At 40.9% G+C, this 26,823-nt stretch overlaps 1 protein-coding gene across 1 annotated transcript in view; it reads left to right on the top strand.

Annotated features, from left to right (window-relative positions):
- The window catches only part of LPL (lipoprotein lipase), a 29,350-nt gene extending 9,759 nt beyond the window's left edge, over nucleotides 1-19,591 (top strand). Inside the window, exons 2-10 of the mRNA XM_003256730.4 lie at nucleotides 235-395; nucleotides 3,863-4,042; nucleotides 5,398-5,509; nucleotides 6,188-6,421; nucleotides 8,014-8,256; nucleotides 11,365-11,485; nucleotides 13,237-13,419; nucleotides 14,434-14,538; nucleotides 17,640-19,591. Of these exons, the coding sequence (XP_003256778.1) occupies nucleotides 235-395; nucleotides 3,863-4,042; nucleotides 5,398-5,509; nucleotides 6,188-6,421; nucleotides 8,014-8,256; nucleotides 11,365-11,485; nucleotides 13,237-13,419; nucleotides 14,434-14,538; nucleotide 17,640 (1,340 nt within the window). The 3' untranslated portion in view covers nucleotides 17,641-19,591. The remainder of the gene's footprint in view (nucleotides 1-234; nucleotides 396-3,862; nucleotides 4,043-5,397; nucleotides 5,510-6,187; nucleotides 6,422-8,013; nucleotides 8,257-11,364; nucleotides 11,486-13,236; nucleotides 13,420-14,433; nucleotides 14,539-17,639) is intronic.
- The last annotated feature ends 7,232 nt before the right edge of the window (nucleotides 19,592-26,823 follow it).

Raw genomic sequence — 26,823 nt, 5'->3', positions numbered from 1 at the left:
CTTAGGAGAGGTCAATGGTTTCAATCTTAATTCAGAGTTAAGGTTGTCTCTCTGTCAACTTTGCTCAACGATGGAGCATCTGTTGTTCTCTTGCAATCCACATTCGTTTTCGAAAACACTTCAGAAACAAAAATAGCATCAGCGGTGGTTGCCTGTGAACCTAAAACATACCATTCCAATGAATAAAATCAAGCAACCCTCCAGTTAACCTCATATCCAATTTTTTCTTTCCAGAAAGAAGAGATTTTATCGACATCGAAAGTAAATTTGCCCTAAGGACCCCTGAAGACACAGCTGAGGACACTTGCCACCTCATTCCTGGAGTAGCAGAGTCCGTGGCTACCTGTCACTTCAATCACAGCAGCAAAACCTTCATGGTGATCCATGGCTGGACGGTAAGGGAGGCTCTTTGGGGAAGAGTGGATTGGGGTGGCGAGGTATCCTGATTGGCCTTCCCAATTGTTGGGGACCCAGTGATGGGTCCGCACCCCACATCTCACGTGGCTCTCCTTTACACTTGAATAAAGACAGTTCTGGCTCAGGTGGGATCTGAAGCCACATGTTCATGAGAACTCCCCCTAAGCAGTGCCAGCCTTCATTTTAACACTGTACCTGGTTGGTGCCCTTGAGCCAGAGCTTCTTGCGAGGTGTGTAAAGGATGCTCTGCCCAGCTACAGAGCAGAAGATAGGTGATTCTTGTGGGGAACTGGTGGAACCCTGGCATGATCCTGCATCATCCAGCACATTGCCAGGAGAACCTTTCTAAAGGACACAGCATGGAAGAGTGAGGAGAGGGCTGGAGTGGAGTGAGGAAGTGTGGGGTCCATGCGGGCTTTGCCATTCTCCAGCTCTGTGCTGTGGATCAAGTCACTTTTCATCTCTGGGCCTCCATTTACTGATCTGTAAAGCAGAGGTTGCACTAGATGTCCTCAAAAACACTCTACTTCCAAAATTTTCCAGTTGTAAACTTTAGGGAGCTTTTCTGGAAATTAAAAAAAAAAAAAAAGGGCTGGCCAGGGAACTGACATGCCAGATGATTAGAAAAAGTGAAACTGTGATTAAATTTACTTTTAAAAAATATTGTTAAAAGTCCCCTCTCTAATATGTCACACAGACACTTTACATTATGTGGTTCTTGCTTAGTTTGTTTTAAAATGTTTCAATCCCAAGTGAGTAGACTGTGTAATTTATTTAAAAGGATTTATGTAAAATGGATTGTTAAAGATATATTATCTATCCATTATGTCAGAGCTTGTGAATATTATAATACTAATTTCTAGTGGGAACTAGCTAAAAATAACATTCATCTAGTCCACATTTCTTTTCCTACATAATTTAAGTGCCTTTGTTATTGACTGAAGAGGACAATTGCTACAATTTTTGTAGAGATGAAGACTACTACTAACAGAATTCACACAGATGTTTAATAAAATATAGCCATTTCCTATGTTAACATAGTAAATTCAGTATTTTGTGATAAAAGCTCAAATTCCTAAACATAAATCCTTTTATAGTTTAATAGGTGTAAGTAGGAAAAAGGAATCTTTTTCTTTTTTGAGAAGGAGTCTCACTCTATTGCCCAGGCTGGAGTGCAGTGGCGCAATCTCGGCTCACTGCAACCTCCGCCACCTGGGCTCAAGAGATTCTCCTGCCTCAGCCGCCCGAGTAGCTGGGACTACAGGCGTCCACCACCATACCCGGCTAATTTTTGTATTTTCAGCACAGGCAGGGTTTCACCCTGTTAGCCAGGCTAGTCTCGAACTCCTGACCTCAAGTGATCCACCCACCTTGGCCTCCCAAAGTGTTGCGATTACAGGCGTGAGCCACTGCATCTGGCCCAGAAAAAGGAATCTTTAGAGGCCCTTTGGTTATACACAGAACTTGGCTTTTAATATTTTTCAAAAAAATCTGAGCTTAATAAACACATTTATACAACAGAAATAAATTGAGTATCTCAGTCATCTCAATCTTATCCCTGAGAGAATTTTATACTTTGGGAAGTTATGGGAAAAAAAATGTTTCTTTTTCATACTAAGATGACATGACCAACCCAACATCAACAGATGGTGCCACTTCCTATCATTGGTCCTACCGCCTCACTAAGCCCACCTGTATCTTTCACATCATGTGTCCTGACATTCTGAGTGCTTGAGCACAGAGACTGCTGTCTGGCTGTGGGACCGAGTTGGGTCTGTGCAAGAACTAAGCCAGCCACGCTGATCTTGATTATCTCAGTGAACTCACTGGCAGGGTCAGGTGGCTCACCTGGTACAGGCAGCAGGGAGGGCTTCAGTTCAGCTGCATGTCTGAAAACCAAAGATTTAAAATATAGTAATTATTGAACCTCAGAAGAAAAACTCAGATTGAAAGAACTTAGAATAAGACCCTTTTTGAGTTGAGAAAGGTGAGTACTTAGATTTTTCACTCGCTTTGTTTGTTAGATTTTTCAGTCGCTTTGTTTGGGGTTACTTACATCAGTATTTTATGTTGATCAGAAAGAAACAATTCAATTAGCTATTGTGCAGTTAATAAAAGTGTCAGCCACTGTAGGAGTAAGTTAGATGTCCAGCCCTTTTAGATTGCTTAACTTAGAAACACTGGGCCGGGAGCGGTGGCTCACGCCTGTGATCCCAGCACTTTGGGAGGCCAAGGCAGGCAGATCACTGGAGGTCAGGAGTTTGGGACCAGCCTGGCCAACATGGGGAAACCTGATCTCTACTAAAAAAATACAAAAAAAATTAGCCGGGTGTGGTGGTACGTGCTTGTAGTCCCAGCTACTCAGGAGGCTGAGGAAGGAGAATCGGTTGAACCAAAGAGGCAGAGGTTGCACTGAGCTGAGATCATGCCACTGCACTCTAGCCTGGGCGAGACAGTGAGACTCTGCCAAAAGAAAGGAAAGAAAGGAGGGAATAAAAGGAAGGAAAGGAGGGAAGGAGGGAGGAAGGAAGGGAGGGAGGGAAGGAGGGAGGGAGGGAGGAAGGAAGAAGGAAAGAAGGAAAGAAGGAAGGAAGGAAGGAAGGAAGGAAGGAAGGAAGGACGGAAGGACGGACGGACAAAGAAAAGAGAAACATTGGTAAGACAGAAAAACTTCTAATAGGGGCCTAGAGTAAACCCAATTTTCTTGCCTTATCTGAAATAAGCTGCCTGGGGACTCACAGGCACAGATGAAGGGAAGTGAGGAGGCTCTCTAGCTGTGTCATGAGACACCCAAAAGAATGCTTAGCACGTAGCATGCATGTGATACATCCCAGCATGTTGCTTAGACACAGCTATCTGGGAGCTTTTCCACTTGCTTGGATGTCACTGGCTTTAAGTACAGGGTTTCCATTGTGAAGTAGGGGATCCTGGCTGAAACAGGGAGACATTAACATTACATTCTGAAGAAATGACATCATCCTCTCTTGATCTCGAAAGCCAACTACAAAGAGTGCCCAACACCCCAACCTCGAAGGGAGGCAAAGGCGAGTGGGACTGGACCAATTCCATGGGGTTCTGCTCCTAGCCAGGTGCTCCTGCTAGTTTCCTCAAAGACCCACTTTGCATTCAGACCAATCTTTCCTTTTAATAGTATAAATGATCAAAATTTTATTGAATGCCTAAAATATACTTTTTAAATGGGAAGCATGGTGAACTCCAATCTGCCGTTCCTGAACTCAACTCAATGCCTTCCTGGCGTACTTAGATCTGCCTTGGAAGGGACAGACCTGTCTCTAAACACTCTTCCGTTATTTGATTTTTCTATCTGTGCCAATGGGCTTCCTTTCAAGTTTGTTTTTTCCATTTCATGCAGGTGTATTGGGCTGATATATCTATGATAAGTGGTAGGTGGGTATTTTAAGAAAGCTTGTGTTATCATCTTCAGGTAACAGGAATGTATGAAAGTTGGGTGCCAAAGCTTGTGGCTGCCCTGTACAAGAGAGAACCAGACTCCAACGTCATTGTGGTGGACTGGCTGTCACGGGCTCAGCAGCATTACCCAGTGTCCGCGGGCTACACCAAACTGGTGGGACAGGATGTGGCCCGGTTTATCAACTGGATGGAGGTAAGGCTGGGAGAAGGAGACTTATGTGTCCAAAACAGTGTTTTTGACTGGAGCCAGAAAAATGGCTGTTCTTTCTTGCTTTTCTCTTAGATGTAAATATTTTCTGGGGGCAATTCAAATCTTCAGAATGAGCATGGATATTATTTTATATCCAAAAGCAACATTTTGATAAGAATAGACTATAAGGCCAATAAATAGTCCTGCCCTGCTCTATCATTTGATATTTTCATAGTGAATAGATCTGCTGAGACCAATAACTAAGTGGGCCCAACAGAAAAAAGCTTGTGATTTTCCGACAGAGGAAAGATGGCATGTTCAGCCAAATCCTTCCCCACCAGTTGGCTGGCCTGTGGACATCTTATCCTCGCCTTGACGTACCAATCTCTTTCATGAAAATATTAATAGTACTTATTCTTTAGTGTGAAATAGGATTAATGTTTTTGCTGAGCATTGGGAGAGTGATGGAATTGAGCTAGGAAGATGTTGGAAGGGAAGGTGCATAGGATAGAAGGGAACTGAGGTCTGGAGTTCTGACTTAGCTGCAAGAAACCCACTTTTTCAGACGATCCCCTGAAAAGCACCTCTGAAAAGTATCTTGGGATTGGAAAGAAGCTGATACTCTGACCAAGCCCAATTATTTTAACCAAGTAATTGGAAGTAAAAAATAAGATGTATTTATTAGACTGATCATAAACGACAAAAGTTATTTTCTTGTCTTTTTTGCTGACTGGGCAAATGAACATGGGCAAACGGGATCACCTCCCTGGGGCTCAGCCTTCTCACCTGTTAAATGAGGGGCTGGACCATGTACCTCTGGCCCCTTCCACTGAATGTTTCCTGAGTGTGTCACTGCTTGGCTAACCTTCAATGATAAAGTGATACAGATATTTAGAGTAAGGAATAATGGGAAAACATATACCCATATACTATACATTCAAACATACACACATATACGCATATGCATGCATATATATGTATATGCATATGTATGTGTATATGTTTGTACATATAGTATACGGTTATATATGCAAATACATATATATGCAAACATATGCATATATTATATACATAAATAATACTATTTCAGATGCATGGAAAAACTTTGTAATTTAAATCTGTTATTAAAGAAAGAGAAAATCAATACTAGATTTGTTTATAGAAAAGTGAAACAAAAGAAAAAGAAAATTTTAACACTAGAGAATATTTTTTCTCTCTTACCTGTAACACAAAATTAAGTAGAATTAGTTTTCAATATTTCCTATATTTTGAAAACAATATTTATATTCATTTTGTTTCTTTTAGTTTTATTTTTGGCAGAAGTGTAAGAACCTTCATTTTCTTTTTCTCTTCCAAAGGATGAGTTTAACTACCCTCTGGACAACGTCCATCTCTTAGGATACAGCCTTGGAGCCCATGCTGCTGGCATTGCAGGAAGTCTGACCAATAAGAAAGTCAACAGAATTACTGGTAAGAAAGCAATTTCATTGGTCTTATCCTAAGAGGCGAGAAGACTGTCATTCTGAGAGAGAATCAGAAAAAATTTTGTTAAATACCCACATGTGTGTGGTGTTCCCGGAGACATGCCCAGCATTTGATTATCTCATTTTAGGGCTCTTTATTAGGGATAAGAAAAAACACAGATGCTCTGACTGGCTTACTATCCACTGGCAACAGCACAGAAATAAGGCAGAATTACACACAATGACTGCAGATTTCCCCCGACTCTCAGCTCTGTGTTTTAGTAGTGTAATGCTGCACATCAGTACTAGGAGAAAAGAAAAAGGACCAATTCCAGAGGCCACTTGGAAAGAAGACCATCATCTAGGCAAAGGTGTGGCATACACAAAGAGAGAAAGAACCTACCACTGTTTATACATCTTCTTGACATATTAAGAAATAATCTACAAAAGGAAATCCAGCCATCCTGAGTGGAAATTGCTGTATAAGGCTAGTTTAAGAGAATCAAATTCATTTTAGAAGGAGCCAAGCCTCCATTTTATGTCTCTCTAAGATCCAGTGACTACAGAATAGGAGCTAATAAGAATCTAAATACCTGCCAGTGCATTCAAATGATGAGCAGTGACATGCAAATGTCATACGAATGCAAATTTACAAATCTGTGGACCCGTTTTTTTCCCTTTTAAGGCCTCGATCCAGCTGGACCTAACTTTGAGTATGCAGAAGCCCCGAGTCGCCTTTCTCCTGATGATGCGGATTTTGTAGACGTCTTACACACATTCACCAGAGGGTCCCCTGGCCGAAGCATTGGAATCCAGAAACCAGTTGGGCATGTTGACATTTACCCGAATGGAGGTACTTTTCAGCCAGGATGTAACATTGGAGAAGCTATTCGCGTGATTGCAGAGAGAGGCCTTGGAGGTAAATATTATTTAGAAGCAAATTAAATGTGACTCTTATCCTTAACCCTTATTGACCCAATGTCCTACTCAGTAGCTTCAAAGTATGTAGTTTTCATATACACATTTGGCCAAATTATGTTTCTGAAGAATTCTGCAATGTTCAGCATGACCACCTTAGAGCCAGGCAGACAGCCATTTTATCATTTATTTACTATATTGTAGGCTACATCGAGCAGTGCACTTACAGTAGCAAGAGAAAAAGGCGAGATTTTAGACAGGAAGTCTCCACTGATCTCAATAATGGCATCACAAAATGCTTGTCATACCTTGAATGTAGTTGCAAAGCCAATGGAAAGATTTTAGATGTTATTGGAACAGAAGGAGATGTTAATTAGTATAAATCTTCCAAAATGTTCAGAACATAATGTTAGCTTAATGTTTTACTTTAATAATGTTAGCTTGTGTTAAATTTATGATTTTTTTTTTTTTGAGACAGAGTCTTGTTCTATTGCCGAAGCTGGGGTGCAGTAACACAATCACAGTTCAGTGTGACCTTGAACTTCTAGGCTCAAGGGATCCTCCTGCCATAGCCTCCCAAGTATCTGGAACTACAGGCACACACCCCCATACCTGGCTAATGTTTTTGTTTTTTGTAAAAACAGGGGACTTGCAATGTTGCCCAGGTTGGTCTCAAACTCCTGGCCTCAAGTGATCCGCCTGCCTCAGCCTCCCAAAGTTCTGGGATTACAGCTGTGAGCCACCATGCCCAATTTATGATTTATTTTTAAGAGCCTCTTGCATACTTTGTAGACATTGGGACCTACCTAGGATATTCTCGTTATTTTTGTGCACATGTTATAGAACTTACAGCATAATGTTACTATTTTCGATTGTCCTAAAAACTTACAAGGAATTCATTCTTATGGCATTGCTGATTATTTCTATGTTCATTTGATATAAAAGAGTGTTAGTAGGGGCAGAACCCTCAATTATACATAATATCAATGATAAAATACAATTCATTTAACAATTACCCTCTTAAGCTGTGGTTTCTAGAAATACAAATTGTCCTTAACTTACAGTTTTCCAACTTTATGATTGGGCTGTAACACCATTGTAAGTTGAGAAGCACATGATGGTTTGACTTAAAACTTTTTGACATTATGACGGGTTTTGGGGGTATTAAGTGCATTTCAACTTACAGTATTTTTGACTTATGAAGAATTTATTGTAAGGCAAGGGGCATGTATATGTTTCTAGAAGCACCTAGAAGTGTTAGACACTTTCAATGTAAGAGAAGGATGTGATAAACAAGGAAATCAACCTCCACCTTGGAGGCTTATTACAGCTTCATAAACATACTCATAAATATGAGAAGCACAAAAGTCAAAAATTCCGTGTGAGCTTGCAACTTTCACTGTCTTGGAGGTAGGTGGGCCGCTACCACCACGAATATCTCCTGAAATAGGGCCCACAATCATAAATACACAGGACTATATCCTTGGCTCATTTTATTCTAACGCCACATCTAACCTATTTTAGACACGCCAAATGAAACACTCATTGTGGATTTCTGCCGAGATACAATCTTGGTGTCTCTTTTTTACCCAGATGTGGACCAGCTAGTGAAATGCTCCCATGAGCGCTCCATTCATCTCTTCATTGACTCCCTGTTGAATGAAGAAAATCCAAGTAAGGCCTACAGGTGCAGTTCCAAGGAAGCCTTTGAGAAAGGGCTCTGCTTGAGTTGTAGAAAGAACCGTTGCAACAATCTGGGCTATGAGATCAATAAAGTCAGAGCCAAAAGAAGCAGCAAAATGTACCTGAAGACTCGTGCTCAGATGCCCTACAAAGGTAGGCTGGAGACTGCTGTAAATAAGGAAATCAAGGAATCCTATTTCATCATGCTCACTGCATCACATGTACTGATTCTGTCCATTGGAACAGAGATGATGACTGATATTACTAAACCCTGAGCCCTCACTGGTGTTTCTGTTGATAGGAGGTTGCATTGATCTATTTGTCTGAGGCTCCTAATTCCCATTGCCAGCAAGGACCCAGTGCTCAGCGTGGGATTTTCAGCCTTGCTCGCTGCCATCCCCTGTAAATGTGGCCATTAGCATGGGCTAGGCTATCAGCACAGAGCTCAGAGCTCATTTGGAACCATCCACCTGGGGTCAACAAACTATAGCCCCTGTGCCAAATCCAGCCTACTTCCTGCTTTTATAAATAGTTTTTTTTAACTTTTAAGTTCAGGGGTACATATGTAGGTTTGCTAAATAGGTAAACCTGTGACATGGGAGTTTGTTGTCCAGATTATTCCATCACCCAGGTATTAAGCTTAGTACCCATTAGTTATTTTTCCTGAAGCTCTCCCTCCTCCCACCCTCTGGGAGGCCCCAGTGTCTGCTGTTCCCCCTATGTGCTCGTGCAAAGTTTTATTAGGACACAACCACACACATTCATTACCATATTGTCAAAGGCTGGTTTCATGCCACCATAACAGAGTTGATAGCCCACAGAGCCTAAAATATTTACTCCCTGGCCCTTTACAGAAAGTTCACGACTTACATAAAGGCAAGGACCATCTGTCTTATTTATTTATTTATTTACTTAATTTGAGACGAAATCTAGCTTTCTCCTAGGCTGGAGTAGAGGGGCACGATCTTGGCTCACCACAACCTCTGCCTCCCGGGTTCAGATGATTCCCCTGCCTCAGCCTCCGGAGTAGCTGGGATTACAGGCATGCACCACCATGCCCAGCTAATTTTTGTATTTTTAGTAGAGAGGGGGGTTTCACCAAGTTGACCAGGCTGGTCTCGAACTGCCGACCTCAGGTGATCTGCCCTCTTTGGCCTCATCTGTCTTTTTAAATGCAACTATTTCTGGAAGGCAAGAATATCTCACACCTTCTAAGATATTGCCATTTTGCCAGGAGTTTGTTTCACATTTGAATTTCAAGCGTGGCCTCTTGTTTAGAGCCAGACCTAATCTGGTGAGAGGAACCAACTTCAGGAAGGGTGGCTTTTGTGGAATCCAGGTGGAAACCTGAGGGAAGGAATGATATTACAGAACAGTGGCCCCAAGTAAAACATACGGCACTCATGTGTAAGGTGATTCTTAGAATCTGTAGAGGTGTCTTTCGTGGTATAGACGTTGGGGCACCTGTGCTTCAAGGAAACCTTAACTCTTCAGAATCAGGCAATGTGTATGAGGTAAAGAGGGGACCGCAGGACCATAATCTTGAAGACACAGACAGGCTTCACTCATCCCTGCCTCCTACACCAGTGGGTTCAAGGCTCTGTCAGTGTCCCCTGGGGGCACCTCACCACTCCCAGCTTCTTCAGCTCTGGCCTGTCCTGCTGCCTGCAAGGGTTTTGTTTAATTCTCAATTCAATGTCTCTTTATCTTTTAGTAGCTGTGGGGTTTTGTTGTTGTTCTTCTGTTTCTGCTTAGTATCTGACTACTTTTTAATTATAAAAAGAGATGTATCTAAACAAAATAGAGATTGTTATCAGAAGTTCACAACATTTATTGAAAATTTTTTCACCTGGACAAGAGTCTAAAGCAGCATAAAAATATGGTCTGCTATATTCTAAACCATCAGTCTTAAGAGATCTGTGTCTCAGCTTAAGAGAAAGTACATTTAATAGACAGTAACACAAAAAGAAAAAAATCTGACCAAAGATAGTGGGATGTAGAAGAAAAAACATTCCAAGAACTCTTTTTTTTTTTTTTTTTTTGAGACAGAGTCTCGCTCTGTTACCCAGGCTGGAGTGCAGCAGCGCAACCTTAGCTCACTGCAACCTCTACCTTCCGGTTCAAGTGATTCTCCTGCCTCAGCCTCCCAAGTAGCTGGGATTACAGGCACTCGCCACCACACCCAACTAATTTTTGTATTTTTCTTAGTAGAAACAGGGTTTCACCATGTTGGCCAAGCTAGTCTCAAACTCCTGACCTCAGGTGATTCACCCACCTTGGCCTCCCAAAGTGCTGGGATTACAGGCGTGAGCCACCATGTCTGGCCTCCAAGAACTCTTTTCTCCCCCCATCATCGTGGTTTTATTTTCGTCCTGCTGCATTTCCTTTTAACCTCTCCCCAGGCTCATTTGCTCAGGGTTTTTGGTAGAGACCAGAGGAGAGGCAGGGAGGAGATACAGAAGTTCAAGTACCTGCTTCCAGAGGCTGTCCCTAGTATAGAATACTTTAGGAGCTGGCTTTACAAGGCAGTCCTTGTGGCCTCACTGATGGCTCAATGAAATAAGTTCTTTTAAAAAAATTTTTTTTTTATTTCCATAAGCTATTGGGGAAGAAGTCATGTTTGCTTACATGACTAAGTTCTTTAGTAGTGATTTGTGAGATTTTGGTGTGCCCATCACGAATGGAAAAATCAAAGAAATAAGTTCTATGGTGCACCTACTAGACACCTACTCTGCGCTAGATGGTAGGGGAATTAAGAGCGTGGGCATGATCCTCTGACCAGAAGCCTGCTTACAGTCAGGGTGGGAGGACAGACCTACTCATGAAACAAACACAGTGACATATACTGACACAGAAGCAAATGCTGAATGTGCTTGCTCCAGATGCTAAGGGACAAGATGGCCAAGGATGGCGGAGTTTATGGAGAAAGCATCATGAGTGTTTTGGCCTTCTGATTTGATCTCCCTAGCACCCCATCAAAGACAGGTACTTCCTAATGCTGCTTGGCAATTCAGACACATTTGGGTTTTTCCTATGCATATAACCACACTTTTCTGAAAGGGAGTAGAATTCAAGGTCTGCATTTTCTAGGTATGAACACTGTGCAAGATGAAGTCTTTCCAAGCCACACCAGTGGTTCCATGTGTGTGCACTTCCGGTTTGAGTGCTAGTGAGATACTTTCTGTGGTTCTGAATTGCCTGTTTGGGGTTGTGATATTTTCATAAAGATTGATCAGCATGTTCCAATTTCCTCCCTGACAGTCTTCCATTACCAAGTAAAGATTCATTTTTCTGGGACTGAGAGTGAAACCCATACCAACCAGGCCTTTGAGATTTCTCTGTATGGCACCGTGGCCGAGAGTGAGAACATCCCATTCACTCTGTGAGTAGCACAGGGGGGCGGTCATCATGGCACTGCTCCCTCCCCTGCCATAACCCTTGGTCTGAGCAGCAGAAGTAGAGATGGATGCCTAGAAAACAAGTCTCTAGTTAAAAAAATCAAAATTTCAAAATTGAGGTCTTCCCTGATTTCATATTGAGAAAAAAATGCTTCAAATTGGCCATTTTATTTTCACTTACTAGTTATATTTTTTAATTTATCATCTTATATCTGTTTCTTTCTTTTATAAAGCTGCTGTTAAACAATACAATTAAACTATCTCAAAAGGTTTGACATTAAAGTAAATGAGCAATAGTAACAGGAAACCACTCTATAGATGTACATATAATATGTATAGAAAATATAAGTACTAAGAAGTCCATGACAAAGTGTTAGCCCTTTTTTTTTTTTTTTTTGAGATGGAGTCTCTCTCTATTGCCCAGGCTGGTGCGATCTCAGCTCACTACAGCCTCCACCTCCTGAGTTCAGGCAATTCTTTTGACTCAGCCTCCCAAGTAGCTGGGACTACAGGTGCCCACCACCACGCCCAGCTAATTTTTGTATTTTTAGTAGAGACAGAGTTTCACCATGTTGGCCAAGCTGGTCTCGAATTCCTGATCTCAGGTGATCCACGTGCCTTGGCCTCCCAAAGTGCTGGGATTACAGGTGTGAGCCACCGTGCCCAGCCTGCCCTTTACTAGTAATCAAAGAAATACAAAATTAAGGCAACTTGATACTTTTACAATTACCAGATGAACAAATCTTTAAAAATAGCCAGTGCAGACAAGGTAGTGAAGCAGCCCATGCGAACCTACCGTGCATCGTTCACGGCTAGAACCCTCCAGGTGTGGAAGGTAGTATTTTAATAACTTTCCATAGCTATAAAATATTATTATATAGAAGGGAGTGATTTTTTTCTAATATTTATCCTAAAGAGATAGTCAACAAACATTTTTTAAAACATCAATTACAGTGGTACCTATACTAGCATAAATTAGAAACCCAGTATCCAACATTGAGTCAGTGGTTAAATGAATTGTGGTTTATCAAGTCATTAAAATCGATCCAGCCTTTAAAAACTATAATTCTTGAACAATGAGAACTCATGGATACAGGAAGGGGAACATCACACTCCGGGGACTGTTGTGGGGTTGGGGGAGGGGGAAGGGATAGCATTAGGAGATATACCTAATGCTAAATGACGAGTTAATGGGTGCAGGAAATCAACATGGCACATGGATACATATGTAACAAACCTGCACATTGTGCACATGTACCCTAAAACCTAAAGTATAATAATAAAAATAAAAATAAAAATAAAAAATAAAAAAACTATAATTCTAGGAAACCCAGGAAAACATGGTAAAAAATGGAATATAAAATATAAAGAAAATAAAGAATAGAGAATCATATGTGTGCTATGATTGCATCTAAATAATGTTCAAGTATCAATACAAATTGAAAAGGAATACATGAAAATGAAAATTATATTTCTGAATGATTGACTTCAGGATTTTCTTTTAGAATTGTATTAAATAGTTCATGTCATTAGGATAAATGGTGGAATGTGGATATAATTTAAAATATACTAAATGCCATCGACCTTCATTTTGAGTATTTTGTTGGGCATTTTTTGCATTTTTAAAATATCCCCTAAACAATAAAGCTATTTATATTTGGAGAGGAGAAAAAAAAGTGGGGGGCAGGGAGAGCTGATCTCTATAACTAACCAACTTTATTGCTTTTTTGTTTAGGCCTGAAGTTTCCACAAATAAGACATACTCCTTCCTAATTTACACAGAGGTAGATATTGGAGAACTACTCATGTTGAAGCTCAAATGGAAGAGCGATTCATATTTCAGCTGGTCAGACTGGTGGAGCAGTCCCGGCTTTGCCATTCAGAAGATCAGAGTAAAAGCAGGAGAGACTCAGAAAAAGTAATTAAATGTATTTTTCTTCCTTCGCTTTAGACCCCCACCTGATGTCATGACCTAGGGATTATATTTCAGGGGTCTTCACGATTCAGGGAGAGCTTTAGGAAACCTGGTATTTATTACTATATAATGTAGACTTTCTTTAGGAGTCTTCTTTTATTTTCTTATTATTTTATTTTTTGGGGAAGTGACAGTATTTTTGTATTTCATGTAAGGAAAACATAAGCCCTGAATCGCTCACAGTTATTCAGTGAGAGCTGGGATTAGAAGTCAGGAATCTCAGCTTCTCATTTGGCACTGTTTCTTGCAAGCACAAAATAGTTGGAGAACAAACCTCCAAGATGTTACTTGGACAATCAAAGATTCAAGCCAACCTCTTCAAGAAGGATGAGATTCCAAGATAATCTCAACCTGTCTCCACAACCCCACCCACGTGTACCCATAAAATGAATTACACAGAGAATGCTATAGGATTTAAAGCTTTTATACTAAATGTGCTGGGATTTTGCAAACTATAGTGTGCTGTTCTTGTTAATTAAAAAAAACTCTTTCAGTTAGGATTCACAAATTATTTCTCTTTAGTCATTTGCTTGTATCACCAAAAAAGAAAGAAAAGAAAAAAGATCTTGGGGATGGAAATGTTATAAAGAATCTTTTTTACACTAGCAAGGTCCAGTTGAAGGCAGATGCCCTAATTCCTTAATGCAGATGCTAAGAGATGGCAGAGTTGATCTTTTATCATCTCTTGGTGAAAGCCCACTAATATAAGACTGCTCTAGGCTGTCTGCATGCCTGTCTATCTAAATTAACTAGCTTGTTTGCTGAACACTGGATTAGGCTCTCAAATTACCCTCTGATTCTGATGTGGCCCGAGTGTGACAGTTAATTATTGGGAATATCAAAACAATTACCCAGCACGATCAGGTAGTATTTAAACAGTCCTGACAGAAATGTACCTTCGTGAACAGTGCTTTTGATTGTTCTACATGGCATATTCACATCCATTTTCTTCCACAGGGTGATCTTCTGTTCTAGGGAGAAAGTGTCTCATTTGCAGAAAGGAAAGGCACCTGCGGTATTTGTGAAATGCCATGACAAGTCTCTGAATAAGAAGTCAGGCTGGTGAGCATTCTGGACTAAAGCTGTCTGGGCATCCTGAGCTTGCACCCTAAGGGAGGCAGCTTCATGCATTCCTCTTCACCCCGTCACCAGCAGCTTGCCCCAACTCATGTGATCAAAGCATTCAATCAGTCTTTCTTAGTCCTTCTGCATACATATCAAATGGGTCTGTTGCTTTTTGCAATACTTCCTCTTTTTTCTTTCTCCTGTTGTTTCTCCCAGCCCTGGCCTTCATCCCAGGCACACATTTTAGGTTTTATTTTACTCCTTGAACTACCCCTGAATCTTCACTTCTGCCTTTTTCTCTACTGCGTCTCTGCTGACTTTGCAGATGCCGTCTGCAGAGCATGTAACACAAGTTTAGTAGTTGCCGTTCTGGCTGTGGGTGCAGCTCTTCCCAGGATGTATTCAGGGAAGTAAAAAGGTCTCATTGCATCACCTGCAGCCACATAGTTCTTGATTCTCCAAGTGCCAGCACACTCCGGGACACAGAGCCAACAGGGCTGCCCCAAGCACTCATCTCAAAACCCTCAAAGCTGCCAAGCAAACAGAATGAGAGTTATAGGAAACTGTTCTCTTTTCTATCTCCAAACAACTCTGTGCCTCTTTCCTACCTGACCTTTAGGGCTAATCCATGTGGCAGCTGTTAGCTGCCTCTTTCCAGAGCGTCAGTACTAAGAGGACACTAAGCATGTGACCTTCACCACTCCTGTTCTGAATTCCAGGAATATGCCATTTTCAACCCTCCACAGACCCCCTGCCAGACAGCAAGTGCTAATGGGTTACAGGAACAAAGGGGAGAAATATTAGATCCTGTCATACAAGCCAGTGACACAAGAAATGATAGGAAAGGCTGGACACAGTGTCATCTGGAAATAGGAAAAGCAATTGCTTTTGGTTTGTTCTCTTTTCCTAGTTTGCATTTGAGACAAAAGTATAGAATAAGAGTTGCCTTCATGCCTACAATCCCAGCACTTTGGGAGGCTGAGGCAGGCGGATCACCTGAGGTCAGGAGTTCGAGACCAGCCTGGCCAACATGGCGAAACCACCTCTCTACTAAAAATATAAAAATTAGCTGGGTGTGGTGGCACAGGCCTGTAATCCCAGCTACTCAGCAGGCTGAGGCGAGAGAATTGCTTGAACCGGGGAGGCAGAGGTTGCAGTGAGATGGGATCGCGCCGCTATATTCCAGCCTGGGCAACAGAGAAAGACTCCGTCTCAAAAAAAAAAAAAAAAAAAATGCCTATTAGGAAAAGTATATTAAAGACCCTTTGTGTGACATCTTTAATATTTTTAAATTCTACTTTATAATAGATTTTATACATGTTTACTATAAATAGATTAGGAAAAATGAGCAAAAATAAAATAAAATCACTGTGACCATATCACTCAGAGACAACCCCAATTAAAATTTTTATTTATATTCTTTCGTACTTTATATATACATAATATTTATATGTTTTTCGTCTTTTACAAAAATACAGTTATGGTGTATATACTCTGAATGACTAGATGAGACCACCTCGATCAAAAGCATTAATGTAAGAGCATTCAAGATAAACTCAAAATGGAGAATAGTTTGTGGTATTGAGCCAGGCAAAATAATGCAATTCTTATCTAACTGGAGACTTTTCTTCTAAGAGTTTATTACGTTGTTTTTCGTCATCACAAATCTGAGGCAATATCATACTTTCTTCAATTCTTAGAAAGAGACTTTTAGATGAAGTTTTTTTTGTTTGTTTGTTTTGTTTTTTTTCTTGAGATGGAGTTTCACTCTTGCTGCCCAGGCTGTAGTGTAGTGGCTAGATCTCAGCTCACTGCAACCTCCACCTCCTGGGTTCAAGTGATTCTCCTGCCTCAGCCTCCCAAGTAGCTGGGATTACAGGTGTCTGCCACCATGCCTAGCTAATTTTGTATTTTTAGTAGAGACAGGGTTTCACCATGTTGGTCAGGCTGGTCTTGAACTCCTTACCTCAGTTTATCCACCCGCCTCGGCCTCCCAAAGTGCTGGGATTATAGGCGTGAGTCACCACACCCAGCCCTAGATGAAGTTTTATACGTGCATTTGTATTACACGTAAATAGCATGCATACTCTCCCAGAGCATCTACAACTTCAAATCTACATGTGAATGTAAAAATAAAACCTCATTAAATTAGTAAATAACTCTAGCTGCTTGTAAAGCATGTCCAGTCATATTATTTATATAAGTTACAAGACTTTATCTGAGATAGCCTAATGAAGCATTCCTTGTCTGATTATAGGATACCGACAGGACAGTTATTTAGACAGAGAATGTTCAGATGCATTTTATTTTTATTTTTTACTTTTATTTATTTATTTTAGAGACAGTCTCGTTCTGTTGCCCAGGCTAGAATGTGGTGGCGTGATCTCGGTTCAATGCAACTCTGCCTCCCGGGTTCAAGTGATTCTTGTGCCTCAGCCTCCCAAGTAGCTGGGATTATAGGTGCCCGCTACCATGCCCAGCTAATTTTTCTGTTTTTAGTAGAGATGGAGTTTCACCATATTAGCCAGGCTGGTCATCGAACTCCTAACCTCAGGTGATGTGCCTGTCTCAGCCTCCCAATGTGCTGGGATTACAGGCATGAGCCACGGCACCCAGACAGATGCATTTTTAAAAATGTACCTGAACTTTATCTAGGAGGTAATTATAAATTAGACTAATAATCTTCTACAGTTTCTTTCTTCTGTGATTAAAATCAATCATATCAAAGATTCTCTTTCTCACACCTTCTGCTAACTCCTCAGAAACCTCACATCACAAGAAATGAAATGGAACAGGCTTTTCACTTGATACATTTTAGAATAAGAAATCCTCTAAATTTAGAAGCCATTTGGCCCAGTCCTCCAAAAATGATGCACCTTATTGGGACGGGGCTGAATAGTTTCTCCAGTGTCTTCCATTCCTATGAACCTGCCATTCTCTGATCCATTATACACATCTCCCCTGGGTTTATTCTCACAACCTTTGTTCTGAAATTCCATTTGAAGGCTTTTTCCATCCTAAAACCAGTGGGGGATGGGCGGGGATTGTAAAACACTCAGAAGATAATAAATTGCGCTTTTTCCTGTGCTTTTTCTCAGAAACTGGGCGGATCTACAGAACAAAGAGCGGCACATGAATTCTGTGAAGAATGAAGTGAAAGAAGTAACTTTTACAAAACATACGCAGTATTTGGGGTGTTTCAAAAGTGGATTTTCCTGAATATTAATCCCAGCCCTATCATTGTTAGTTATTTTAGGAGACAGTCTCAAGCACTAAAAAGTGACTAACTCAATTTGTGGGATATAGTGGCCAAATAGCACATCCTCCAGCGTTAAAAGACAGTGAATCATGAAAAGCGCTGTTTTGTCCTTTCAGAAAGAAATAATTGTTTGGGCACAGAGTAAAACAAGGCTCCTTCATGTGGCATATTGGGCCATCGCCTACAATTGGTTAGAACCTCCTATTTTAATTGGAATTCTGAATCTTTCAGACTGAGGCCTTCTCAAAGTTTACTCCAAGTCTCCAAGAATACAGAAAATGCTTTTCCACAGCATGAATCTGACTCATCTACCTAGCAGTATGCATGATGTTTTAGAATGATTCCCTCTTGCTATTGGAATGTGGTCCAGAAGTCAGCCAGGAACATGTGACTTGGAGAGGGACAAAGAAAGGGTCTGATAAACACAGAGCCTTTACACAGTCCCTATCGTTGCTTGCACGATGACAAAGTTACAAATTCAAGGAGATATAAAATCTAGATCAATTAATTTTTAATAGGCTTTATCGTTTATTGCTTAATCCCTCTCTCCCCCTTCTTTTTTCTTTGTCTCAAGATTATATTATAATAATGTTCTCTGGGTAGGTGTTGAAAATGAGCCTGTAATCCTCAGCTGACATATAATTTGAATGGTGCAGAAAAAAATGATACCATAATTTTATTATTAGATTCTCCAAATGATTTTCATCAATTTAAAATCATTCAATATCTGACAGTTACTATTCAGTTTTAGGCTTACTTCGGTCATGCTTCAGTTGTACTTCCAGTGCGTCTCTTTTGTTCCTGGCTTTCACTTGAAAAGATAAGTTTGAGTCCAAATTTTGCATTGCGTGAGCTTCTATAGATTTTAGACATGGACCGTTTTTACTAAGTAAAAGGGTGGAGAAGTTCCTGGGGTGGATTCCTAAGCAGTGCTTGTAAACCATCGCGTGCAATGAGCCACATGGAGCACCATGAGGGTTGCTATTTGTTGTTTTTAACAACTAATCAAGAGTGAGTGAACAATTATTTATAAACTAGATCTCCTATTTTTCAGAATGCTCTTCTATGTATAAATATGAAATGATAAAGATGTCAAATATCTCAGAGGCCATAGCTGGGAACCCGACTGTGAAAGTGTGTGATATCTGAACACATACTAGAGAGCTCTGCATGTGTGTTGTCCTTCAGCATAATTCAGAAGGGAAAACAGTCGATCAAGGAATGTATTGGAACATGTTGGAGTAGAAATTGTTCCTGATGTGCCAGAACTTTGACCCTTTCTCTGAGAGAGATGATCGTGCCTATAAATAGTAGGACCAGTGTTGTGATTAACATCATCAGGCTTGGAATGAATTCTCTCTAAAAATAAAATGATGTATGATTTGTTGTTGCCATCCCCTTTATTAATTCATTAAATTTCTGGATTTGGGTTATGACCCAGGGTGCATTAACTTAAAAGATTCACTAAAGCAGCACATAGCACTGGGAACTCCGGCTCTGAAAAACTTTGCTATATATATCAAGGATGCTTTGGCTTTACATTTTATTTATTGGCTGTAAATACATGTGTGGATGTGTAAACGAAGCTTGTACATATTGGAAAGGTCATTGTGGCTATCTGCATTTATAAACGTGTGGTGCTAATTTTGTGTGTGTCTTTATCAGTGATGGTCTCACAGAGCCAACTTACTCTTATGAAATGGGCTTTAACAAAACAAGAAAGAAACGTACTTAACTGTGTGAAGAAATGGAATCGGCTTTTAATAAAATCGACAACATTTTATTACCACACTAAGTCATTATTTTGTATCATTTTTAAAGTAAATTTATTCTTAGGTCAGATTCACTCAGCATGTTTTGACTAAGTAACCACTGTACTTAGTAAACCAAAGAGCTTCTGAGAATTATAGTGCACATTATAGATATTTTTAACATTTATGTTTGTATAAAGCTAAAGAAAGCCTTACATATCCTTTAAACTGACTATAGAAGAAAATGATACAGAATTTTGCCTGCATAAAATACACAGGACTATTCTTGCCTACAATATGCTTTTTCACAAGCAAAATGTTAGACTAATATAAAGTGTCTTTGGCCATTTTATAGTATACATCATCTCTATTTCTGAGGCCTCATTGTTAGCTGTAACACAAGTAGCATTTGTGCAATAAAATGAACTATTTGGGATGGGGGGGTACATTTTTTAGAACTTTGCTTTGGGTTGCCTTGATAATTAATAGCATCTAGTCCATTTATGCAGCTAAGTAGGGATTGCTTGTTAGTACAGTCAGGAAAAATTTAGCCCAAAAAACAATTATTTCAATGGCCACTGACCCAAACTTCCAGGCTGGAGTGCAATGGCGTGATCATGGCTCACTGCACCTCCACCTCCCAGGCTCAAGTGATTCTCTCGCCTCAGCCTCCCAAGTAGATGGTACTACAAGTACATGTCACTGCACCCAGCTAATTTTTGTATTTTTTGTAGACATGGGGTTTCGCCATGTTGCCCAGGCTGGTCTTGAATTCCTGGCCTCAAGTGTCCGCCCTCCTCGGCCTCCCAAAGTGTTGAGAATTACAGGCATGAGCCACCATGCCCAGCCCGATCCAAACTTTTATTGTCAGTTAGCTATTGGGGCTTCTGGAGTTTCAGTCTCCCCTGACAGGAGGAGGCTCCCCAGTTTACCCTTGGCCACTGCCCATCAATGCCTGTTGATATGATCAACAAGATAGAAAATTGCAAATGTTGCTGCGGATGTGGAGAAGTGTGAACCTGTGTAAGTGGCTGATGGGAACGTAAAACGGCACAGCCACTATGGAGAACAATTTGGTAGTATTTCCAAAGTTAAGCATAGAGTTTAACCCGTATGACCTAGCAATCCCACTCCTAGGTATATACCCAAGAGAAATGAAAACATAGATCCACAAATATTTGTACACAAAGGTTTATAGCAGCATTAATCAGATTAGTCTCAAAGTGGACAACCCAGATGTCCATGAACTTGTGAAAGAGATAAGCAAAATGTGACAAATTCTTATAATAAAATATTATTCAGAAGTAAAAAGAACAAGCAGCAGATATATGATACAACATGATGAGCCCTGAAAACCTTTAGCTATATGAAAGAAACCAGATGCAAAATGGAACCATGGGCTTAGGGCAGGAGAACGGGACAATGGTGGAAAAGTTGCAGAGAGGAATAAAAAGGCTACCTTCCTCACTCCCAGGCCAAGTAACACAGGAGGAAAGAAAATATCCACATTTGAGAGGGCTAAAGGAAAGAGGTGTTCTCAAGATGAAGTAGGAGGTGGGACTCAACTCTAGAGATGGGCCTCACACACTGTACCAAATTGAGGACTAGCTAAAACAGGGATGGGGTGAAAGCACCTTTTCCTAAGACATGCCCACCATTGTCCCGTTCTCCTCCCTTAAGCCCTTGTCTTGCTCATGTCAACAAGCTTATTGCCATCTATTCTTCATAGTTACAGACATCTGTAGGGCTCTGAATTTTTTCCCTAATCATTATTTTAGAACCTGGTTCACTCTCTCTCCCTTCTACACTAGTTCTGTCACTATTATTACTGATTTTAGTATCTCTGAGATGACATTTTATTTTCCAGTGGCAGCCACAACACTACCTCCCATTCTATATGTTCCACTGCAATGTTGCCTTAACATCCCTATTAAGAGTTGGAATCTAGTCACCCCACTTTTCTAGTCTCCCTACTCCTTTGAACTTGTGTGGGCCCTAAGATTGCTTCTACTAGTAGAATAGAACTAAAATGACCCTGGACCAGTGTGGGATGCAGCCCTTAAATGGCTTGGCAGCTTCTGCTTTTGGCTCCTTCAGGCAATCACTCTTTGGAAACTTCCATTTGGAATTCAGCATTCACGATGTGGGAAGTCGAAGCCACATGAAAAGAGCATACGGTGGTTCTCTCAGCTCCCAGCCAACAACCAGTCTCAACTGTCAGCCATGCGAGTGAGGCATCTTGGACCTCTGGCCAGTTGAGCGTTCAGAAGACTGCAGCTCGAGCTGGCATCTGGATGCAACCACATGAGAGACGCTCTGCCCAGCCAAGCCCAGCCAACTCATAGTACTATCAGACATACTTATAACTTGTTGTTGTTGTTATTTTTTATTAAACTTCAAGTTTTAGGGTACATGTGCACAACGCGCAGGTTAGTTACATATGTATACATGGGCCATGTTGGTGTGCTGCACCCAGGAACTCGTCATTTAACATTAGGTATATCTCCAAATGCTGTCCCTCCCCCCTCCCTAAGTTTTTAGGAGTTTGTTTTGCAACAATAGATAGTTGAAACATCTGGATGATGCATCCAATATTCTGGCTCCTCACTGCCTTTACCTCCTCTCTCCCATGGCCTTGTCTTCTAAATCTACATTTACATAGAAAAATTCAGTCATGTGCTGTACTATATCATGCCATTACTAATAACTCATAAACTCAATTTCAACTTCTCCCTTTTTTGGCTACCACATGCTATCTTTCTACTTTAATCGGTCTAGTGCTCTCAGTCCAACAGCTCCTCAACTACCCCAGGACCTCCAATACATTGATCTATCCATCCCTTGTTTCCTTTCTTAGCCTCACTTTGATCCGTACTCAGCTTAGATTTCAAGGCCCAAGGTTATTATTACTCCAATGCCAAAACTCTAAAGAGCTGTGCTTCTCTCACCCTCAACTGAGCTCTTCAGGGCAAAACATAAACCCTGAATATATCCAAATCACCACTTAACTCCATAACTGCATCTGAGAAGCAGAATGTGATAGGTAACACACCCATGCACACACAGCCCTGCTGCCCCTCACTTTACCGCCTCACTCCATGGATCCCTTACAGCTGTCCAGCAGTCCTCCTACATTTCCCTAGTCCAAGCAGGCCTCACTCTCCCAGATGATGATTTAATCTCAGACCTCTAATAACTTCTCGCCTCTCTCCACACTCAGCTGATTGCCTTATTTACTGAGAATATAGGGGCAATCATAAACCTCTATGTGCTTCACTCTTAAATCTATCCACCTCCCTGCTCCTGTGTCCATACACTCTGCTTTCCCTTCTGATATGAGACATTTTGCCTCTTTCTACCTCTGACCAATTCTTGCACAAAAAGATATTGCAGGACAAGGAAGTCCTTTTCTCCTACTCAAAGACATTGCTCTGGAGTTGTTCCTGTTCTCTCCTGCTCCTCAGTTTTCACCTCCCTATTGGATCATTCTAACAGCAAACAAAAATGTATACTTCCCACTTAAAAACAAATTAAAACTTGCTTGAACTCACTTCCATCTCCACCTTCCTCTTTTTTTTTTTTTTTTTTTTTTTTGACACAGAGTCTTACTCTGTTGCCCAGGCTGGAGTGCAGTAGCACGATCTCAGCTCACTGCAACCTCCACCTCCCTGATTCAAGCAATTCTCCTGCCTCAGCCTCCTGAGTAGCTGGGATTGCAGGCATGTTGCTACCACACCCGGCTAATATTTTTAGTATTTTTAGTAGTGATGGGGTTTTGCCATGTTGGCCAGGCCGGGCTCGAACTCCTGACCTCAAGTGATCCATCCATCTTGGCCTCCCAAAGTGTTGTGATTATAGGTGTGAGCCACCGCACCCGGCCTTATGTTCCACTTTATAGCAATTGTTTAATCTCTACTAATGGTTTCTACTTCCCCTCGCAATCCTTGAACAAAGTCTGATCAAGCCACTTTCAATCTACCAGACTTATTCTTTCTAAGCTTACTGATGAATACCATGGCAGTAAACCCAATGGTCGATTCTACTTTGTCCTCTTACTTGACTTCCCTGTGTAATTTGAGCCAGGTTGCTTTTCCCTTGCAACAATTTTTCATTGGTCTCTTAGGACTCCACTATTTGCTACCGTCTTTCTCTCATTAGCTACTCCTTCTCACTCTTTGTTGATTCCTGCTCATCTTCCTAACCCTTGATGTGTTGAGTGCTCCAGTGCTCAGTCTTCAGCTGTCTCAACTTCATTTATATCTATTCACAAGGTGATACTTAGTTCCATGGCTTTAAACACCACGTAGCTGCTGATGAATCCAAAATTTACATCCCCTTCTTGTATCTCGCTTCTAAATTCCAGACGTTTTTATATATCCAGTTGTCTATCAAATATCTCCACTTGGCTTTCTAATAGGTTTTGTGAACCTATCATGTTATAAAACATTGTTATCCACCAGTTTTCTCCTCCCAGTTAAAAGAATTTCTTTCTTCCAGTTGCTTGGGAGGAAATCTTGGAATCCATACTTGAGTTCTTTCTTCCTCAATACATAATGAGTCAAAAAAACTGGCTTGGTGTCATGGCTCATGCCTGTAATCCCAGCACTTTGGGAGGCCTGGGCAGGAGGGTCACTTGAGCCCAGGAGTTTGAGACCAGCCTAGGCAACACGGCAAGACGCCATCTCTACTGAAAAAAAAAAAAAAAAAAAAAAAAACACTTAGCTGAGCATAGTGATGCATACTTCTATTTTCAGGAGACAGGTTTGAGGATAGCTTGAGCCCAGGAGGTTGAGGCTGCAGCAAGCTATATTAGCAAAAGAGCACTCTAGCCTGAGTGACAGAGAAAGACCCTGTCTCAAAAAAAAAAAAAAATTCTATCAGCTTCATTTCAAAATACATCCAGAATCTGACTACATTTTACCATTTTTAATGGTACGCCGTCAGGAATCAGGTTTCATTGGATTATTTCAATAGTCTCTCCTGGTTTCTCTGCTACTGCTCTTGCTTCCCATTGGTCTGTTAATAATGAATCAGGTGAACTTTCTAGAGTAAATCGTAGCACCCCATTCCTCTACCCAATACTTCATCTCTCTGTATTTTTCATCCTGCCTAACAACAAAAAAACTATATTGTTTGCATATGCATGTGTGTGTTTGTATGCATACTGTTGTTATTCATCCTGTTTTACATTTAGCCCATTTCTAGCTCATTTTTGTATGTGGTAGTATCTGTGGTTAGAGGTGTTTTTTGTTTTTGTTGTGGTAGTTGTGGCAATAATTTTTTTTACACAGTCAAATTGTTCCAGCAATTTGTTGAAAAAAATATCCTCTCTCCATCGAATTACATTGGCAACTCTGTTCTCTGGTCCTCACAGATCAGTTCCTCATGATGACTGATTTTTCAGGAAATGTGGGCTTTGAACAGACTTCACTCAGAAAGCCTGTGCAAGAGTTCCAGAATAGGGACCTCATTCCTTTATCAGGGATCAGATCCTTCATCCTCTTGTAACAGGCTCTGGACCTACAATGGAAATCTGCTGACATGAGATTAAGAGAAGGTATCTGGAATCAAGGCACTTCTCTGACTCCACCCATTCCTCAGACAGGGCTCCAACAACTCCAGGGTCTTTTAATCAAGAGATCGCTAAGCCAAAGACAATGCCTCCTTAGCCAAATGTGAAACACAAAGGTTTCATAATGAAAATGAAATTCCTTCTTAGCACACAACTGGAGAAAGCTCTAAAGGAGATAAGAATCAATAATAAGATTTACAAAATTTGGCTGCATAAGCTGAGGATGATGATATTTCCCTTAATCTTTGTGTTTCCAGATGGCACTGGTGTGGCAGCAGAAATCACATCATGGATGAGACACTAAGAACTGGCACAAGATCTGCACCTTAGATCCAAAGACTATGTGATCCAGGCCCTCAAATACATCTTTTCTAATCCTCATAATAATTCTATGAGGTTGGCATCATTGCCCCGTTACAAATGGGGAAAGGTTATGTGCAAAGTCCAAGCTCACACCACCACAATGGGATAGCCTGAGGATGCAACCCCAAGACCATTTCGTGAGTCATGCCGTGCTAGGCCAAAATTTGGGATTCCTGAAGTCCGTTAATGGTGATCAAATGGTCCAAGTTGCAAGTTAAGGAGAGTAGGTCGGTAGAGACAATAAATCATTGTACTCCCCAGACTTCTCCAACTCATTGCAGTTATTCTTCGTGCATTTAACATAAAGCTCTTCGCCAGACAACCTGGCCTCTTACTCTTTCCCTAAACAAGGTTTTTTTCTGTAGTCTCTATATTTTTGCTCAAACGGCACTCTCTGCCTATAATGACCACCCTATTTTCTAAGTACCTTTAAAGACTACATTCACTCTTCTGAACTCCCTTCTGCAACCTTTTTTTCTTCCATTGCTATGTTACCACTACGACCTATCTGTCAGCACAAGTGTTGCATGTACTTGCTCTGATATTGTGTTACTAAAAATAGTCACTACCAGTTTTTCTGCATCAACTATGTGCCAGGCACTGTTGGAAGTGCTTGGTTAATATTTGTTTTATTCTCACAATAGCCTCCTAAAATAGGTATTTTTATCTTCTCTTTATTGATGAATAAACTGAGGTGCAGGGAAATGAATTAATTTAGAAATCAAAGCTAGTAAGTGGGCGAGTTGGCTTTTAAACCAATGTGTGACTTCAAAGTTGGGGTCGTTGATTTTATCCCCTTTTGAGTTTTAAGCCTGTTTGAACATATCTAGGGCACTTGGAGATGGTGCACCAGAAATATATTGGCAGGAAAAATTTTTCCTAAGAGAAAAAAGAAGCAAAACACATAAAAGCGACTCATGGATGGAGGCCCAAGATAGACAGGAGAGGCAACTTTGAGTTCCACCATGTGTCTGTTTCTATTGTCTGGCAGCCCAGCCTATGGGGGAATGCCTGAGGTTTAGGGAGAAGCAACTATGATACTCTGTGAATTGCTAGATTTGGCATCCATGGTGTGGGGCATGGTGGCCCAACATTTTCCCAGCAAGCTTCTAATGTGCTGGGGTCTATGGTGGCTTTTGTAAGCTGCACTGACTTCAGTGAGGACTCCGTAGGTCAGGGAACCTTGACACCCCCGGTGCTTCAGCAACTCATTTGTGGTGGGTTGTGACAAGTGATATTATTAACAGCTAGATGGACAAAGGAAGGAAAACGTAAGGTCAATGCAAATTTTTATCAGGTACCTATGATACGCGGGCAATTTTGCAAGGTGCTAGTGT

This window comes from Nomascus leucogenys, chromosome 4 (genome assembly GCF_006542625.1).
Source record: "Nomascus leucogenys isolate Asia chromosome 4, Asia_NLE_v1, whole genome shotgun sequence".
NCBI classification, from domain to species: Eukaryota; Metazoa; Chordata; class Mammalia; order Primates; family Hylobatidae; genus Nomascus; species Nomascus leucogenys.
Note: the sequence above shows the minus strand (reverse complement) of the source record. Positions and strands in the feature narration are given on the sequence as shown.